This window comes from Neophocaena asiaeorientalis, unplaced genomic scaffold, assembly GCF_003031525.2.
Source record: "Neophocaena asiaeorientalis asiaeorientalis breed wild unplaced genomic scaffold, Neophocaena_asiaeorientalis_V1.1 scaffold119, whole genome shotgun sequence".
Taxonomy (NCBI): Eukaryota; Metazoa; Chordata; class Mammalia; order Artiodactyla; family Phocoenidae; genus Neophocaena; species Neophocaena asiaeorientalis.
This window is the reverse complement of record NW_020175821.1, coordinates 3147786-3167839: the sequence shown is the minus strand read 5'-3', so window position 1 is coordinate 3167839 and position 20054 is coordinate 3147786. Positions and strand designations below refer to the sequence as shown.

Sequence of the window (20054 nt, the reverse complement as noted above, 5' to 3'; positions counted from 1 at the left end):
TCCTTCCTTCCTTCCTTCCTTCCGACTCAAACAATTTATTTTACTGAATTTAGATTCAAGCTCAGCTAATCATTTGGGGCCTGGACTTGGATTCTTTTTCTACTTCAGTGAGTTCTGATAGTTTGTGTCTTTCTAGGGATTTCTGTATTTCTTATAAGTTATCTGTTGGCATATATTTATTTTTGTAATGTTGGTAGTAATGTCCCCTCTTTCATTTCTGATTTTAGTGATTTGAGTCTTTTAAATCAATTTTGCTTATTTTTTCAAGGAACCAACTTCAGGTTTCGATGATTTTTCTCTATTGTATTTCTATTCTCTATTTTACTAGTTTCTACTCAAATTGTATCTTCTTCCTTCTTGCTTTATGTTTAGTTTGCTCTTTCTTCAGTAACTTAAGGTGGGAAGGTTACGTTATTGATTTAAGAGCTCTCTAATATAGGCATTTACAGCTATAAATCTCCCTTTAAGCACTGCTTTTGCTGCATCCCATACGTTTTGGTATGTTTTGTTTTCATTTTCATTCATCTCAATGAATTTACTAAATCCCCTTGTGATTTCTTTGATTCATTGGTTATTTAGGAATGTAATGTTTAATTTCCATGTATTTGTGAATGCATTTATTTATTATTTTTTATAAATTTATTTATTTTTGGCTGCATTGGGTCTTCGTGCTGTGCACAGCCCTCCTCTAGTTGCGACAAGCGGGGGCTACTCTTCATTGCAGTGCGTGGGCTTCTCATTGCAGTGGCTTCTCTTGTGGAGCATGGGCTCTAGTTGCCCGGGCTTCAGCAGTTGTGGCTCATAGGCTCAGTAGTTGTGGCTCGCGGGCTCTAGAGCGCAGGCTCAGTAGTTGTGGCGCACAGGCTTAGTTGCTCCACAGCATGTGGGATCTTCCCAGATCAGGACTTGAACCCGTGTCCCCTGCATTGGCAGGCGGATCCTTAACCACTGCACCACCAGAGAAGCCTGATAACTTTTTAAAGAGAGATCATTCTGGAAATTTTGTTAGATGTTATCTCTTCCCACTGTATGCCTGGTTTTTACTAAGCATGTTTCATCGATTTGGCATTTCTTATTTTTCCCCAGACTGAGGCAGCTAAATTAGTTCCAATGGGTTTCACCACTGCAACTGAGTTCCACCAAAGGCGGTCTGAGATCATACAGATTACTACCGGCTCCAAAGAGCTTGACAAACTACTTCAAGGTATAGTAATCCCTTATCCTGTGCTGTGAACTGCGGTTAGCAAAGCATCAGGTTATAGAATATAACTAAATAAAATATTTGGGTCGGGTTTATGTGTTAGATAGAATTAAGAAATAAAGAGAAGTATTCACAATGAAGAAGGAAGACTGCTGGAGGGTGGTACTTGACTTAAAAAATACTAAAATTATCTGCCAATTAAATAATTTAATCTCCATTTAATATTGCATTCTGAGAGTAAGCTCCCTCTGCCTAAAGAATAATTATAACCTTTTATCTACCACAAGGTAGACAATCTGATTACTGGTTAAAACACCCCACGCTTGAATACTGCTTTGTAGGTCAATACATTGTAGTGCACACTAATCTTCAGGGCTTTATGGAAAGCTGTAAAGGTTTTGAACTTTTGAAAGCACTGCTGTTTTAATTTTTGCAGAGTTAGATTTGGTCCTTGTTGCTTCCCCAAATATTCGATTATTCAAGTTTCCTTTTTTTTTAGGGCACAAAATAGCATGGGTTCAGGAATCACACTCAAATTTGAGCATTTGCTTTCTCTCCTGTTCCCCCCTCAGCATTTACTGGCTGTATTACATGGTGCAGACTACTTATTGTGGTCTACGCCTCGGTTTTCTTATGTTCATAATGAGGACAAAAAGACTTCCTACCGGGACTTCCCTGGTGGCGCAGTGGTTAAGAATCCGCCTGCCAATGCAGTGGACATGGGTTCAAACCCTGGTCCAGGAAGATCCCACAGGCCGCGGAGCAACTAAGCCCATGGGCCACAACTACTGAGCCTGCGCTCTAGAGCCCACGAGCCACAACTACTGAGCCCACACGCCTAGATCCCGTGCTCCACAACAAGAGAAGCCACTGCAATGAGAAGCCTGTGCACCACAACGAAGAGTAGCTCCCGCTCACCACTAGAGAAAGCCTGCGTGTAGCAACGAAGACCCAATACAGCCATAAATAAATAAATTTATTTAAAAAAAAAAGACTTCCTACCTTATAAGTTATTGGAATTAAATGAATTGATATATATATAAATACATAGCACAATGCCAGATACACAAGAGACATTTGGTAAACATTAGATATTATTTATAATTTATTTTTTGAAATGACTGCTTATTGACTTGTGATGGCATAGTTCTGTATATTGATTTGTGGTGATAGTGAAATGAAGCTACAGATGGGATAAAATTGCATAGAACTACACACACACAAATGAGTGCATATATACCTGGAGAAATCTGAATAAGCTCTGTGGATTGTATCCATGTCAGTTTTCTGATATTGATACTGTATTATAGTTATGTAAAACGTTAACAATGAGGGAGGCTGGGTGAAGAATTCACAGGCCCTCTCTGTACATTTCTTTGAAATTTTCTATGAATCTAGAATTATTCCAAAATAAAAAGTATTTTTAAAATTACTGCTTGTTGAAAATTGGGGTTCTAAATTATGTAAACATCTTTCTGATGAGCTAGGACATTTCCTTTTTTTATAAATATAAGTTTATTTATTTTTGGCCACATTGGGTCTTCATTGCTGCGTGTGGGCTTTCTCTAGTTGCGGTGAGTGGGGGCTACTCTTCATTGCAGTACGTGGGCTTCTCATTGCGGTGGCTTCTCGTTGCAGAGTATCCGCTCTAGGCACATGGGCTTCAGTAGTTGTGGCACGCAGGCTCAGTAGTTGTGGCTTGTGGGCTCTAGAGTGCAGGTTTAGTAGTTGTGGTGCACGGGCTTAGTTGCTCTGCAGTGTGTGGGATCTTCCCGGACCAGGGATCAAACCCATATCCCCTGCACTGGCAGGTGGATTCTTGACCATTGCACCACCAGGGAAGTCCCCCTAGGACATTTCTATGATTATTGTTTCTAAATATTTGTATTGTGCTAAGAAGGTGTTTCTTATTGCTCTTCTATTAGGAGGAATTGAGACTGGATCCATCACAGAGATGTTTGGAGAATTCCGAACTGGGAAGACCCAGATCTGTCATACGTTGGCTGTAACATGCCAGGTGAGCTGTTGGGGCTCTAACTAATCAGATCAGCAAGAATGTGTTGATTCCTGTTATTAGCAAGCATCTGTTAGCATGGGCAAAAAATGCACTTTCACTGTTTTCAGGAATGCTATAGCTAGGGGAACTTCCCGGGCCATCCAGTGGTTAAGACTCTGTGCTTCCACTGCAAGGTTCGATTCCTGGTTGGGGAACTAAGATCCTGCATGCCACATGGCTCGGCCAAAAAAGAAAGAAAAGAATACTATAGCTAGTTAGAAGATAGACTGCTACTGCAAAACTTCCACAGCGTAGAAACTTTCAGATTATTAATTTCACATACTTTCTTACCAACCACCAGGCCTCCCTGGCTTCACCTGCCCTCTTCACTAGTTTATATTGTATGATTCATCATTAAATGATTCTTCATTAAAGTCATTCCTTTACAGATACCCTCAGATTTACATCCCCCATCTGAAGAGATGCCATTCCTAGATAAACCCTATCTGTCTTTTCAGTGCCTGTTCCCAAATAGCTGATCATACTGGAGAAAAATCCTAACATAAAGGTGATTGGCATCACTTTAAATTCAAGATGACAGATTTTAAGTTAACATTTGATACTGCTTGGCAGACCTACTGAATTTCTCCTCTGAAAAAGGTTGAATTCAGACAGACTTTTTCCCACTCAGTACGACAGTTATCTCATATATCCCACATATCATATCTCAACCTTCATGCTTCTCTTCAACCCTCACTCTTAGCCAAATGACCTAACCTGTTCTTCACATCAAAACTACTTGTTTTGTTAATTTCTGCTGTATAGCAAAGTGATTCAGTTATACTAATATATACATTCTTTTTCATATTCTTTTCCATTATGGTTTATCACAGGATATTCTTTTTTTTAATATTTATTTATTGTTAATTTTTATTTTTCTATTTTTCTTTTTGGCTGTGTCGGGTCTTAGTTGCGGCACACGGGATCTCTTCATTGAGGCATGCGCGATCTTTCGTTTTGGCGCGCGGGCTCCAGGGCGCACATGGGTTCTGTAGTTTGTGGCACATGGGCTCTCTCATTGAGGCACGCCAGCTCAGTAGTTGTGGCAGGTGGGCTTAGTTGCCCCATGGCATGTGGGATCTTAGTTCCCTGACCAGGGATCGAACCCATGTCCCCTTCATTGGAAGGTGGATTCTTTACCACTGGGCCACCAGGGAAGTCCCTATCACAGGGTACTGAATGTAGTTCCCTGTGCTATACAATAGGACCCTTTTGTTTATCCATTCTATATATAATAGTTTGCATCTGCTAATCCTAAACTCCCAGTCCATCTCCCCCCCCGCACCCCTCCATCCCCCCCCACCTCCAGCAACCAGAAGTTGGTTCTCTATGTCTTTGAGTCTATTTCTGTTTCGTAGATAGGTTCATTTGTGTCATATTTTAGGTTCCACGTGTAAGTGATATCATATGGTATGTCTTTCTCTTTCTGACTTATTTCACTTAGTATGATAATCTCCAAGTCCATCCATATTGCTACAAATGACAATAAAAAATACCCCTCAGCCCAACAATGTATTACTTTGGTAAACTCTAAAAAGGATTTTGGAGAGAGAGACAGTTTTATGGAAAGATGAGTTCAAAGTTAGAGATGGTGGGTTTGAGGTGTTTTGAACAAAATGGCATTACAGATCTTCCTTGATATACGATGAGGTGACATCCTGATAAACCCATCGTAAATTGAAAGTCATAGGTCACAAATGCATTTAATACACCTAACCTACTGAACATTGTAACTTAGCCCAGCCTACCTTAAACATGCTCAGAGCACTTACATAAGCCTACAGTTGGGCAAAATCATCTAATACAAAGCCTACTTTTTTATAAAGTATTGAATATCTTATATGTAGTTTATTGAATACTACACTGAAAGTGAAAAACAGAATGGTTGTAAGTGTACCAGCTGTTTACCCTTTGGCTCAGGCAGCTGCCTGGGAGCACGGCACACTGCTGCTGCCCAGCATCATGAAAGTATCGTACGGCATATTGCTAGCCTGGGAAAAGATGGAAATTTAAATTTTGAAGTATGGTTTCTACTGAATTTGTATCACTGTTGCACCATGGTAAAGTTGAAAGATTGTAAGTCGAGCCATAGTTAAGTTGGGGACTATCTGTATTTGAATCTAGATAGATTATACTCACTTCTCCCATGGGCAAACTTACTGATGGAGTTGGAGAATAACTGAAAGGAATCCCGGACCGGGGCACGAACCCGTGTCCCCTGCATCGGCAGGCAGACTCTCAACTACTGCGCCATCAGGGAAGCCCTCTGCCTCCTTTTATCATTATGACAGAGGGGGCTTCCTAGTATCTTTCCTTTCAGTGTGAATTCTTATCATCTCAACAAAATAAGAGTCATTGTTGGAACTCATTTATAAATTTAAACATCAAATATAAATTGTTCTCTTTTGTGTTTTTTTCCCTTATAAAACAAGTTATGAACTATCCTTCATAATTTATTCTGTATTCAAATAGCACTTTACAAAAAATGTTTATTACATTATTGTAATGCAGTGCTATAGTTAAAGATGGTATGTGCCATAAAAAAAAATATATGGATTTTGTTGGGATCCTGTGTCTTGGGTAGGGTTCACATTTTAGTGAAACACATATATGTGCAGAGGCTAATATTATGAGACTGATTTTCTGAAGTTACCCAAGAAAATCTGTCTCCTCATTTTTTCATGTTACAGATATGTCCATCAGTCAATACTTCTGTCTTGAAGTGGTGAATACCATTTCTTTCTTTCAGTATTTATTTATGTATTTAGGCTGCACCAGGTCGTAGTTGCGGCATGTGAACTCTTAGTTGCAGCATGCATGCAGGATCTAGTTCCCTGACCAGGGATCAAAGCTGGGCTCCTTGCATTGGGAGTGTGGAGTCTTACCCACTGGACCACTAGGGAAGTCCCGCCATTTCTTGAGATAGGAAAATATTTTGCTTTTTCATGAATAAAAGTTTATCTAATAGCTAGAGGCCCAACTTCATGGTCTTCTGTTTTTCTCATCATTTTCCTTTCTCACTTGTCATCTTAATTGTGTTTCTCTCCTCAGTTGCTCTACTGATCTTTTCATTGCAACTAAAATGTCACCATATGACAGCCACGTTAGGATTCCAGTATCAAGTAGACCTAAGCCATGTTGGCTCCATCTCATACATAACTCCTAGTAGAAAAAGAGTTAGGGGGATAGGAGAACTTTTAGGATAAGAGGGGAAGCAATGAGAAGAGGAAGAGTGGTATAGTAAGCTGTAGAAGCTATAGCTTATTGCCCAAAGCACCATTAGAAAATTGTTAGCTAAAGGGAAATAGGAGTGTTTAAAATATCACCCAGACATGGGTCATTTGACATGATATGTGACCTTTTTAAATAGAAATGATTTCCCCATGTTGTTTTGAGTTTTTTTTAATCTTATTTTTTTTTAATTGTTATATTTATTTTATTTTTGGCTGCATTAGGTCTTCGTTGCTGCGTGCAGGCTTTCTCTAGTTGTGTTGAGCGGGGGCTACTCTTCGTTGCAGTGCGCGGGCTTCTCACTGTGGTGACTTTTGTTGTGGAGCATGGGCTCTAGGTGCAGGCTTCAGTAGTTGTGGCTCGTGGGCTCTAGAGCGCAGGCTCAGTAGTTGTGGCGCATGGGCTTAGTTGCTCCGTGGCATGTGGGATCTTCCCGGACCAGGGCTTGAACCCATGTCCCCTGCATTGGCAGGTGGATTCTTAACCACTGTACCACCAGGGAAGCCCCCCCACCCCATGTTGTTTTGACAGGGATTCATGTGGAATAAATATTTCAAGTACATTACACAATATAGTTGCCATGGCAACTCAGCCTATCACACTGATGCTCTTAAGTTGTACAAACAGACTCCTATATTGGAAATGTTTATTAAGTTGTCAGATAATGCCTATTAATAAACTGAAGGAAAATTCTAAAATAAATATATCCTCTATAAAAATAACTGAACATTCACAGTTGGCTGAATAACTACGGATCTTTGATATTTTTTTCAGAGAAAAACAATTCTAATTCATTAATAATAGAAAGGATTACATGTCACCAGCCTAAGAGCTGGAACCAGAGGTATAGGGAGGGTGTTAGATTACTATTTAAATCTAAACATTATCACCTCACATTTTTTCAGGTTTTCTCAACTTAATGAAGCGAAACCCCACTATATATTAGATCTCTGTCTAATAGTGAAGTTATATAAAGTTGGGAGCCATACTTAGGTTACAAAAATGAATAGCCCATGCTTGTTCAAAATTCTAGAATAATTTTAAAATTCTGAGAAGACAGTTTAACATAAGTACCAATTTTAAATGCACATGCCCTTGACAGAAAATGTGTCTTACAGAACTTTTCACATATAGTCAAGAATAAATGTGTAAAGAATCTACACCATAGCATTATAAAATGGTGAAAGTCAAAACAACTTGCATCACTACAAAATAGGAAGAAGAGTTAAATTATGGTACTAAGCAGGTATTAAAAATAGCTACTTTGGTGGTGTCCCAGCCCAGTAACACAAGATAGCTGAAGTGGCACTGGAAGGGTGAGGTGGAGGAGACAAAATGCAGTGGGGTGCAGAGCATATAGTCCATCCCCTTGTGACTGGCCCAGCAATACCCTGGGACCATGTCCACTTCTCTGCTGTCAGTCGGCCTACCAATGCCATGCCAGCCACTCATGGCCTCCCTTCTCCCAAGGAGGTCTATTTAGCTGGAAAAGAACTCCCTGGCATGCTAGCACTAAAGATACAAGAAAGTGAGAGAAGGGAGAACTTCATTCATCTTAATTCCTGGGGACTTAGCCCCCTGAATGTGAAGATTTTCTCCTCCCCCCAAACTGAGGCAGCTTCTGCTTTCTGTCCTCTTGGCCAGTGGTTTTAAACATTTCCTCTATCAAGACCCTCTTTTGTTATATACGTATCCTTGGCTCCTTTCATGGATTCCTAAGATTTGAAAGATTTATCTGCCAACCTGCATAATGATAGCGTAATCATTTCCTCCTTTCCAAATTAACAAAGCCTTCTGTAATTGAGTATATGCTAAAATCAGTGCCCTAAGAGGTGGAGGATATCATAAGTCTTCCAAGTACATTCTGTATGTCAGGCACTGTGCTAAACAGTTTACATGAATTATCTAATCTTCAAAACAGTGCCATAGGGAGATTTTATCTACATTTTACAGAAAATGTAGAAACAGAATTAATATTCTCAGGTTCACATAGCAAGTGGCAGAATCACATATAAAAAGTGTTTGTATGAAAATGTATAGAAAGTGATCTGGAAGAGGACTCCTGTGGGAGATGGGAGTGATAAAGAAGAACTTTCAATTTTTTACTTTTTTCTATATTGCTTGAATTTTTAATACAAGCATGTAGTACTTTTGTAATTTTGAAAAAATACATTTTCTCAGAAATAGGAAAAGAAAATTTTGGTGCTACCAGGCACTTAATGTAAACTGTCCTGAGGGATTTTCCTCAGAATTTAAAGGTGTATTAGGCTCCAAAGTAGATTTCAAGGGTGGAAAATACACTTTAGCAACATTCACTTAAAATCTGTAGAACTCAGGGTGTCTGGCGTGGGATAGGTAGCCTGAAACAGATTTCCCTGAGGCGCTCATAAGACAGTTTTCATGTCATTCCTCCATTTTCTTTCCTTTTTTAAAACTCTTCGTATTCTTCCTTTTCTGCTTTTGTTCATTTTTAACATCTGTGTGTACGATTGGAGCAAACATCTTTTTATTCTTTCCTGCTCATACTGTAGATGTGCTAGGGATGCCCCTGGGGTATTTCCAGTCTCCTTTAGCAACCCTAAGGAATGAACTCTGCTCAATAAAGTGAAGTGTAAGTGTGGTCTGCATATGCTAAAATTAATTGGGTATTGGATCAGGGTCTCTTACTTATTAAAGCTAAGTAAATGATCTTCTAAATGTTTGTTGTCTTGAGAGAATTGATCGGTCGTGTGTTGGTATACAGTCATAGAATTTTTTTAAAAATTATAAGTTTTTTTTTTTTTTTTTTTAAGAACACCTACTTTGGTCTATATTTCCAAGCACTCCAACTCTGGCTAGACTGTAGCCTCTCGTGTATGGGACACAATGAGCCTCATATCTACTACTAACTGTATTTCTGTCAGAAGTGAATGCCTCCTCCCTACCTCTGATTGTCACTTTAAAGTGTTTTTTCCTTTTGCTTTATTGGGGGTGGGAGGAATTATAGACCCATCATGAGGAAGTTGGTCAGTTATAATAGAAGTACAGTGTCATTTCCACTGTTCTTTTTCTCTCTAGCTTCCCATTGACCGAGGTGGAGGTGAAGGAAAGGCCATGTACATTGACACCGAGGGTACCTTTAGGCCAGAACGGCTGCTAGCAGTGGCTGAGAGGTAGGTTACTGGATCAGATGAGAGAAATATGGCTCCATATGTCACTGTAGTGATTGCCAGGGCTAGTCTGGCTGAAGGGTGTCTCTTCTTCTCTCTTATTGCTCTGTATCCCAAAGTCGTATGTGTGTTTCAAAAGAATAACCTTCCTTAGAGAAAAACATGCTTCTTTAGTCAAAAATCTATGAGTTGCTGTCAGACTGGATAAAAAACAAGATCCAACTATATGCTGCCTTCCAGAGAACCACTTAGATTCAAAGACACAAATAGGTTGAAACTAAAAGGATGGAAAAAAGATATTGCATGCAGACAGTAACCATAAGAGGGCTGGAGTGGTTGTACTAATATCAGACAAAATAAACTTTAAGACAAAAAAAAATCAGAGGCAAAGAGGAATGTTTTAGAACTAAAAGGTCAGTTCATGGGGAAGATGTAACAAATGTAAACATATAGAGACCTAATAGAGCCCCAAGATATGTGAAATACAAATTGATATAATTGAAGGGTGAAATAGACAATTCAAGCTCACTGGGGCCTAATGCCTCACTTTCAATAATGGATAGAACATTTATCAGATGCCCTGATAAACAGCATCTACAAAAAACCTACAGCTAGCATTTTAATGGTAAAAATCTGAATATTTTCTCTGTAAGATTGGAAATAAGGCAAGGATCTCCACTCTCACTACTTACGTTCCACATTGTACTGTAGATCCTAGCCAGTGCAGTCAGGCAAGAAAATGAAATAAAAGGCATCCAGATTGGAATGGAAGATGTAAAATATCTTTATTCACCAATGATATGATACTGTATTTAGAGAATCCTTAGGAAACTACACACAAAAAACTGCTAGAATTTGTTGCAGGATGCAATCTCAATATGAAAAATCCATTGTACTTCTGTATACTGTAAATGAACAATTCAAGAATTAAGAAAATAATTCCATTCACAATAGTGTCAAAAAGAATAAAATACTTAGTAATAAACTTAACCAGAAGTTCAAGACTTGTACACTAGGGACTTCCCTGGTGGTCCAGTGGGTATGACCCCGTGCTCCCAGTGCAGGGGGCCTGGGTTCAATCCCTGGTCGGGGAACTAGATCTTGCATGCCACAACTAAGACCCGGTATAGCCAAAATAAATTTTTTTTTTTTTAAAAAAGGACTAGTACACTGAAAACTAACATTGCTGAGAGAAATGGAAGATCTGCATAGAGAAACATTCCACATTCATGGATTGGAAGATGCAATATTATTAAAATGGTAAGGGAGTTCCCTGGTTGCCTAGTAGTTAGGATTCTGGGCTTTCACTGCTGTGGTCCAGGTTCAGTCCCTGGTCGGGGAACTGAGATCCTGCAAGCCGAAGTGCAGCAAAAAAAAAAACAACACCTCCCCTCAAATTGATCTATAAATTCAACACAATGCCTATTGAAATTCACCAAGACATTTTTGCTGAAATTGACAAGGTGATTATAAATTAATATGGAAATGTCAAGGACCCAGAATAGCCAAAACATTCTTGGGAGGAAAAAAAGAACAGAATTGGAGGTCTCAGTCTTCCCAATTTTAAAACTTACTATAAACAACAGTAATCAAGACACTGTGGTGCTGCCATAAGGAGAGACATATGGATCAATGGAACAGAATTGAGAGTTCAGAAATAAACTGTTTTGGGACTTCCCTGGTGGTGCAGTGGTTGAGAATCCGCCTGCCAATGCAGGGGACAGTTTCGATCCCTGGTCCGGGAAGATACGTGCTATGGAGCAACTAAGCCCATGCACCACAACCACTGAGCCTGCACTCTAGAGCCCATGAGCCACAACTACTGAGCCTGCGTGCCACAACTACTGAAGCCCATGCACCTAGAGCCTGTACTCCGCAACAAGAGAAGCCACCACAATGAGAAGCCAGCGCACCACAACGAAGAGTAGCCCCCACTCGCTGCAACTAGAGAAAGCCCTTGTTCAGCAATGAAGACCCAACACAGCCAAATAAATAAATTTATAAGAAAAAAAGAAATAAACTGTTTCACTTATAGTCACTTGATTTTTGACAAAGGTGAAAGACAATTTAGTGAAGGAAATAATAGTCTTTTCAATAAATGGTGCTAATGTAGTTGGATATCCACCTTACCTTACACTACACATGAAAGTTAACTAAAAATGGATACCATTCTGGTGATTGATCAGAAAATTAAACAAAGAATTACAATATGATTCAGGAATTCCACTTCTGAGTATATACTCAAAAGAATTGAAAGCAGGGACTCAGATAGTTACACACCAGTATTCATGGCAGCCCTGTTCACAGTAGTCAAAAGGTAGAAACAACCCAAGTATCCATCAACAGTTGAATGGATAAACTAAATGTCCTCTATACATACAATGGAAAATTATTCTCAAAATGTAAGGAAATGCTTACAGTATGCTACAACATGGATGAACCTTGAAAACATTATGCTAAGTGAAATAAGCCAGTCGCAAAAGGACAAATGTATGATTCCTCCTATATGAAGTACTTAGAGCAGTCAAATTCATAAAGACAGAAAGTGGAATGGTGGTTGCTAGGGGCAGGAGTGAGGAGAATGGGGGATTATTGTTTAATGCGTACAGAGTTTCAGTTTGGGATGGTGAAAAAATTCTGGACATGGATGGTAGTGATGGTTGCACAACAATGGGAATGTGCTTCCTGCCATTGGACTGTACACTTTAAAAAGATTAAAATGGTAAATTTTATGTTATGTATGTTTACTGTATATCTATATATATATTTAAAGAATGATAGTCCTATATTTAGCTAAAATTATAAAACTTTCAGGAAAAAAACAGAAAATCTTTGTGACCTTGAAGTAGGCAGAGATTTCTTAGATACAACACAAGAAAGCATAGTCTATGAAAGAAAAAAACGATAATACAGAGTCAGTTTTCATTTAATCAAAATTTGAAATTTCTGTGCTTCAAAGAGCACTATCAAGAAAATAAAAAGACAACCCAAAGAATGTGAGAAAATATTTGCAAATCATATCTGATAAGGTTCTAGTATCAAGAATATATAAAGAACTCTCACAACCCAGCAGTAAAACACCCCAGTTAAGAAATGGGCAGGGCTTCCCTGGTGGTGCAGTGGTTGAGAGTCCGCCTGCCGATGCAGGGGACACGGGTTCGTGCCCCGGTCTGGGAAGATCCCACACGCCGCGGAGCGGCTGGGCCCATGAGCCATGGCCGCTGAGCCTGCGCGTCTGGAGTCTGTGCTCCGCAGTGGGAGAGGCCACAACAGTGAGAGGCCGTGTACCACAAAAAAAAAAAAAAAAGAAAAGAAACGGGCAAAGGACTTGTATAGACATTTCTCCGAAGCAGATGTAAAATGGCCAATAAGCACATGCAGAGATGCTCAACATTATTAGTCAAGAAGAAATGCAAATTAAAACCACAGTGAGATACCACCACTAGGATGGCTGTAATGAAAAAGTAACAAGTGTCAGGGAGGATGTGAAGAAACTGGAACCCTAATAAATTGCTGGTGAGAATGTAAAATTGTGCAGTCACTTTGGAAAAGAACAATGTGGCAGTTAAACATAAATTTGTCATATAGCCCAGCAATTTCACTCTGGTTATGTACCCAAGAGATATGAAAACATGTCCACACAGAGACTTGTTTGTGGATGTTTATAGTATTGTTATAGTGGCCAAAACCTGGAAACAACCCAATTGTCCATCCACTGATGAACAAATAAAATCTGGTTGATCCATACAATAGACTGCTATTCAATAATTAAAAGGAATGAAGTACTGATACTTGTTACAGCATGGATGACCCTCAAAAAACATGCTAAATGATAGAAGCTAGACATAAAAGACCACATATGATTCCATTTATATGAAATTTCCAGAAAGAAAATCTGTAGCGGGAATTCCCTGGCAGTCCAGTGGTTAGGACTTCCATGTAGGGGGCATGAGTTCGATCCCTGGTTGGGGAACTAAGATCCTGCATGCCACGAGCCAAAAATTAAAAAAAAAAATCACTTCAGGTGTTTTTTTGTTTTTGGCTGCGTTGGGTCTTCGTTGCTGCACGCGGGCTTTCTCTAGTTGCGGCACATGGGGGGGCTGCTCTTCTCTGCGGTGCACGGGTTTCTCATTGCAGTGGCTTCTCTTGTTGCCGAGCACGGGTTCTAGGTGCGCGGGCTTCAGCAGTTGTGGCTTGTGGGCTCAGTAGTTGCGGCACACGGGCTTAGTTGCTCTGTGGCACGTGGGGTTTTCCCGGACCAGGGCTCGAACTGGTGTCCCCTGCACTGGCAGGCAGACTCTTAACCACTGGGCCACCAGGGAAGTCCTATTTGTTTTCTTTTTGAAAATAGCCATTCTGGCAGGTGTGAAGTAATATAGCTCATTGTGGTTTTAATTTGCATTTCCCTTGTGATTAGTGATATTGAGCATCTTTTCATGTGCCAGGTGTTTGTTAAATATGCAAATTATCACAACTCTTCCCTGAGCATTGTGATTCATTAAGTCCAGTTTAGACCTAGGATTTTTTTTTCTTTTTTTTTTTGCGGTACGCGGGCCTCTCGCTGTTGTGGCCTCTCCCGTTGCGGAGCACAGGCTCCAGACGCGCAGGCTCAGCGGCCATGGCTCACAGGCCCAGCCGCTCCGTGGCGTGTGGGATCTTCCCGGACAGGGGCACGAACCCGGGAAGATCTCTCACGAACCCGGCAGACTCTCAACCACTGCGCCACCAGGGAAGCCCGGAATTTAATTTTTTTAACAGAGTATTCTTATCCTTAGGAACTTCTGGAAACACTAAGAGAAGTTGCTTATTTCCAACCAACTTTTTCCAAGTTGTGGGAATTGAAAGTTCTATGTGCTGCATCCGGAATGTAAGCACAGAGATCCCCATAGTCGTCTTTGTGAACTCTGTTGAGAGAAAAGCCAGGATGACTCTTTGTTTTTCTAGTAAATCTTCCATATTCTGATAGCAAAAGGTAATCTCCGTTCCTGATAGTAGATTACATCAGTGTTTCTTGAGGCAAGACTAGAAGACTTGTGCAGTACAGGACTTAGGCCTCTTCAGTCTTTTTTTCTTATAGTTATGATTTAAATAAAGAAAATTTTATCTCCTTATTCCCATTTGGTCAGGATCCCAAGGTAAAACTCTATCTTCACTTCATTTTCTTATCTCCATGCCCAGACTCAACAAATTCATCATCATCAGTCCACTTAATACAAGAGCTAAACTTCCATTCATGTTGATAATGGTGAAGAATAGCTGGTGAAATGTCCAGGAAAGTGCAAAGACTGCATGTGCCTAATATGATGAATCAGTTCATCATAAGATGTGGAAAATCCAGTTGGATAGAGTGGGATCTCCTGATATTGTGGTTCAGCTTATTGCAGTGTTATTTCAAGTGCTAGAACATTCTTTTGTTTTTCTATTCTTTTGGGTAGGAAAAATGAGAGGAAAACTATTTACTAAAGCTGTCTCAGAAAAATAGTTTTGACACAGTGTATGCTTTTGTAATGATCAGAATCTACATAGAATACACTACTTTTAAAAGACTGATAAAATCTTAAGCATAGAAGTTTTTGGTTCTCAAGGAATTATAGCACACTGATTTTGTTTAAACAGATTATCTTTTGAACTGTTACATAAGGGAGTCAGTATTATACTTTTGGACTATAATGATTTTAGGTAACATTAATATGAAAATATTACTTGAGTTAAAGTGATGATATATAATTCTCTTTTGGTTTGGGTTATAGATAAAAGCTGTATTCAGCAACATTTATTCAGAATGTACTAGGTATAAAAAAAATGTGCTAGTTGGAAAGGCCTAGTCTTTTCCCTCAGGGAATTTGTTGTCTAGTAAAAGAATGGCAGGTAGCTCCTCACAAGTGCCATAGAAAAGCCTAAATCAAGTTTTCTGTAAGTGCAGAAGAGGGAGAATCACGTCTATTTGAGAGGTGCAGGGAAGCTTTTATAAAAGTGCAGGTATTTAGTTGTCTTGATAGATGGATAAATCAAACTCCCTTTGAAGAAATGGGGTCCCATTAGCATACATTTAATGAGAAGTTGTCTTACTTGGACCACCTTGAGTATTCACGTCTTAGGTAGCAGTTACAAAGGTGAGAAAATATAGATTGTTCTAAGAAAATAGTAAGTATTTTTAAATGCAAAGGGAAGAAAAATCATTATTGAGGTATAAGATGAATTAAGGTATCACTTATTTAACCATACTAGATACATGTCACATATTCTATAACTAGTCACTAGCAAGAAAAAAGGGGAGAATAGATGAAATATACTTACTTCTCTTAAACCTCTTACAGTTTTGAGTCCTTAGAAGGTTTTTGAGCTTAGAAGGTTTTATTCCTATACAACAGCAGTTTATGTATGTTTTTAATTGATTGATTCATTGTTTTTGTTTCAGTCCCAATTCTGTCATGCTGCCCTTTGTTTTTCCAGGAGACCACTGTTTCCTTATATTTGGAAATTTCTCATTCTAGTTCAGGAGTCCTCAAAAAATAAATTTGATTTATTCTGAAGTCCTGCCAGGTAGATCTCCTCTAAAGTAGTTGCTGTCATCTCTTTATAGTCTCCCTGGGCTTCCTAATAGAAAGGGAATTATATTCTTTAGCCTTCTCCTATCATTTCTTACCTACCCATCCAGATAATTTCGTTGTTAGAGATGAATTTCTCATCTGCCTTAGTTCTGTGTGCAGCCTCAAAATGTTCTTTCTTCTAGATATGGCCTCTCTGGCAGTGACGTCCTGGATAATGTAGCATATGCTCGAGGGTTCAACACAGACCACCAGACCCAGCTCCTTTATCAAGCGTCAGCCATGATGGTAGAGTCCAGGTATGTGGGCAATAGAAGATACCGAGTATGTTCCCAGAGCCCTTACCCTGAATCTTGTACATGTGGCCAATTTGATAGTAGCTTGAATTAGATATGGGGAGATTTAAGTTTTAGTTCCTATTTTGCCACTCTTGCTTTGTCGTTTAGGTCAAGTTGCTTTTAAAATATGAAGCTATAATCCACCTGAACTTGTTGGAATTTTTTACTTTGTTATAGGGTTATTCAGAAATGGATGCTGTATAAATAAATAATATATAACTATAGAATTTCAGGGTAATGGGAAAGAGCAGAATCTGACATGGGCTAGAAACAGGCTTCAGAGAATCCGTGTTCCCTGTAGGTATGCACTGCTAATTGTAGACAGTGCCACTGCCCTCTACAGAACAGACTATTCGGGTCGAGGTGAGCTTTCCGCCAGGCAGATGCACTTGGCCAGGTTTCTGCGGATGCTTCTGCGACTTGCTGATGAGGTAAGTTGTGGGGTAGGGACAGAGAATGCCTACTTTCAGGGGCCATGAATTCTAGTAGCCTTGCTGGGAGGCCAGGATACCAGGGCCTGGTATCATCAAGATATCAGTTAGATATAGAGACTTCAATCGTTCATTGCTTTATGGGGGATAAGCAGTAAGTCTCTTGGAATGTCTGACCACAAAAAAATGACATTTATTCTTTCCCTATCAGTTTGGTGTAGCAGTGGTAATCACCAACCAGGTGGTAGCCCAAGTGGATGGAGCAGCCATGTTTGCTGCAGATCCTAAAAAACCTATTGGAGGAAATATCATTGCTCATGCCTCAACAACAAGGTAAAGTGATGGGAGAGATGGCTTCATCATGGAATGTCATATTAACTGTGCAATAGACATGAAGATAACATTTCCATTTGAACCTTGTTAACTGCTGCTGTTGTGTAATTAGACACGGGAGCCCTTGCTTAACCTAATTGTCATGCTCTGGTTAGAACAGGTGTTTGCTTTTAGTTCATAAAGGAATTAAAAGCTCTCATATGTGGAAGAATAAATGTGAGCAATTGATGTCTCTCATTATTTTTTAAAAGGTTTCAATATGGGAAATCCACTGTGGGGCAGGGGGTGAGCAGAAATGCATTCCTCTGGATTGCAAGTGCCTTAAGGCAGTGGTCCCCAACCTTTTTGGCACCAGGGACCAGTTCTGTGGAAGACGATTTTTCCACGGGGCGGGGGTAGTGGGGGGGTGGCCAGGATGGATGGTTCAGGCGGTAATGCAGGCGATGGGGAGCGGCAGATGAAGCTTCGCTCACTCACCCTCTGCTCACCTCCTGCTGTGCGGCCCAGTTCCTAACAGGCTGCGGACCAGTACTGGTCCATGGCCTGGGGGTTGGGGACCCCTGCCCTAAGGAATACAGAAAGATCCCCAAAGTCCTTCTAGGAAGTATATTTGTCTAAAAAATTTTTAGATCTACTATAAATAGGAATATAATTTTTTTTTTTTAATGTTGAGCCTTTTATTTATTTTTATTTTTGGCTGTGTTGGGTCTTCGTTTCTGTGCAAGGGCTTTCTCTAGTTGCGGTAAGCGGTGGCCACTCTTCATCGCGGTGCGCGGGCCTCTCACTGTTGTGGCCTCTCTTGTTGTGGAGCACAGGCTCCAGAGGCGCAGGCTCAGTAGTTGTGGCTCGCGGGCCTAGTTGCTCCGCGGCATGTGGGATCTTCCCAGACCAGGGCTCGAACCCGTGTCCCCTGCGTTAGCAGGCAGATTCTCAACCACTGCGCCACCAGGGAAGCCCAGGAACAGAATTTTTTAATTATAATAACTTTGGTGCTTTGGTCTGTGTCTTTGTCCCAGACTGTACCTGAGAAAAGGAAGAGGGGAAACCAGAATCTGCAAAATCTATGACTCTCCTTGTCTTCCTGAAGCTGAAGCTATGTTTGCCATCAATGCGGATGGAGTAGGAGATGCCAAGGACTGAATCGTTGGGTTTTTTCCTGTGATAAACCTTAAGTGCTGCAGCCTAATGTAGAGGATTGCTCCCTGAGGTTCTTCACAGGCCTCTTCCTGTTGTGACTGCCGGGAAAAGGCTTCCAGGAAAACAGCTATTATATCGGCTTTTCTTACGGTGTAAACACGAGACAGGTCAGTAGTCACAAGCTGATCTGAAATGTTTATTCCTTCTAGAGTATATTAATCTCTATGTGAATTGTTTGGTTTGGGGGTGTAGGTATGAAGTACCTTTGACATCATAGTGCCTTGGGGTTGACTCAGGACTAACTGCTATTGGCCAATCTTATGTCTCTAAGAGAACTAAAACTGGAGAGACCTGACTTCTCTCACTGTCTGAATAATGTTGGGGAAAAATATGCCTGAGCTATGTGGCAAAGGGAGTGGGTCTCCTCACAGGTTTTTTTTTTTTCTCTGCCAGTAAAACTCTTAAATCAGAAGCAGGTAAAGTTTGTGTGTCTGAATTAGCTTATATAAGAATGTTTTTTTAGATAAGGTGTATTGAATAGGCCTGCTGGGCTACCAGCCCTTCACCATCTACTCTTTTAATGCTAAGAGCAATTCAGGATAGTTCTGGAATCTTAAACATTTCGGAAGCTCTTCAAGTAAGTAGATTCAATGTGGGACTGCTAATAAAGTAGTTATTTGTAGTGAATGTGCCACTTGTAGGAGTTATTCTGGTACAAGCTGAATATTTCAGGATAGGGCCTTCATAATATAGTTTTGGCTCTGGGTAGGGTGATCAGTTTCTATTGCTTTAAAATTGAAAATTTAAAAGGGAAGTCCCACATTGAGATGATTCATTTTATACTCCTTTAACCTAATAGAAGCTCTCACAAGATGGCTACACCATGGCTTTCCTGTGGCCTTTGTTTTTATTCTTTAAGTTTTGTATGGTATAGGGCTGGTTCTTGCCCAGATTATTCTACTTCAGGGGTTTGAGATACTCCTTCCTCTTCAAACTTCTACTCAGGATGGGTTCTAACCAACTCTTCCAATTTCAAAGGGCTTCTCGGCTAGTATTAGGAGGAGAGGCAGTGCAAATCTCTGCTGTTGCCAGTGTTGATCCTACTATATGTAGGGAGATAGGAAGATACAATTTAATGCAACTTTGTTTTAAAAACAGTTCTGTTCCCTGACTTTATAGAACAGAGTACCTCCTAGGCCTTCTTTCGTTTCTACATTACAGAACAAACCTGGGATGAAATAATAAAGCCACAGTAACAGATTCTGGAATGGAAGCTTGGTTCTTAAATAAAAGCATCTCATCTTTTAGTCCTATAAAGTATTTAAGTGACCTTGACCTAAAAAACTTCTCAATTTTTCTTGTAGGGAGGATTTTCTTTTCAGATGGGATTAGGCTTTGTGCTATTGGCCCTGAGAGGGTCAGGGAACACCTGCTTAGTTGGACTAGGCCTTGTTAGGCTAAAAATAAGCTCTTCTTATGTTTTACATTTAACTAAAATTTTCTCTGGAAGTATTAGGAAGTATTATTAACCAGAGAGCTTATTCTAAACTATTTGGTACTGTTTTTCTACTTGTCTGCAATAGTCTCATAGTAGAAAACAGTTATGGAAGTGTCAAGCAAGAATAAGGAG

The 20054-nt window shown here is 40.0% G+C and overlaps 1 protein-coding gene across 3 annotated transcripts in view; it reads left to right on the top strand.

Moving 5' to 3' along the window:
• Positions 1-19938, top strand: part of RAD51 (RAD51 recombinase) — a 34137-nt gene extending 14199 nt beyond the window's left edge. For 2 of the 3 annotated variants that reach the window (XM_024732497.1, XM_024732498.1), the window contains exons 4-10: positions 1087-1204; positions 3127-3218; positions 9546-9640; positions 16371-16484; positions 16825-16954; positions 17166-17287; positions 18304-19938. In XM_024732497.1, the coding sequence (XP_024588265.1) occupies positions 1087-1204; positions 3127-3218; positions 9546-9640; positions 16371-16484; positions 16825-16954; positions 17166-17287; positions 18304-18427 (795 nt within the window). In that variant the 3' untranslated portion in view covers positions 18428-19938. The remainder of the gene's footprint in view (positions 1-1086; positions 1205-3126; positions 3219-9545; positions 9641-16370; positions 16485-16824; positions 16955-17165; positions 17288-18303) is intronic. The other variant, XM_024732496.1, reaches the window with a different exon arrangement.
• The last annotated feature ends 116 nt before the right edge of the window (positions 19939-20054 follow it).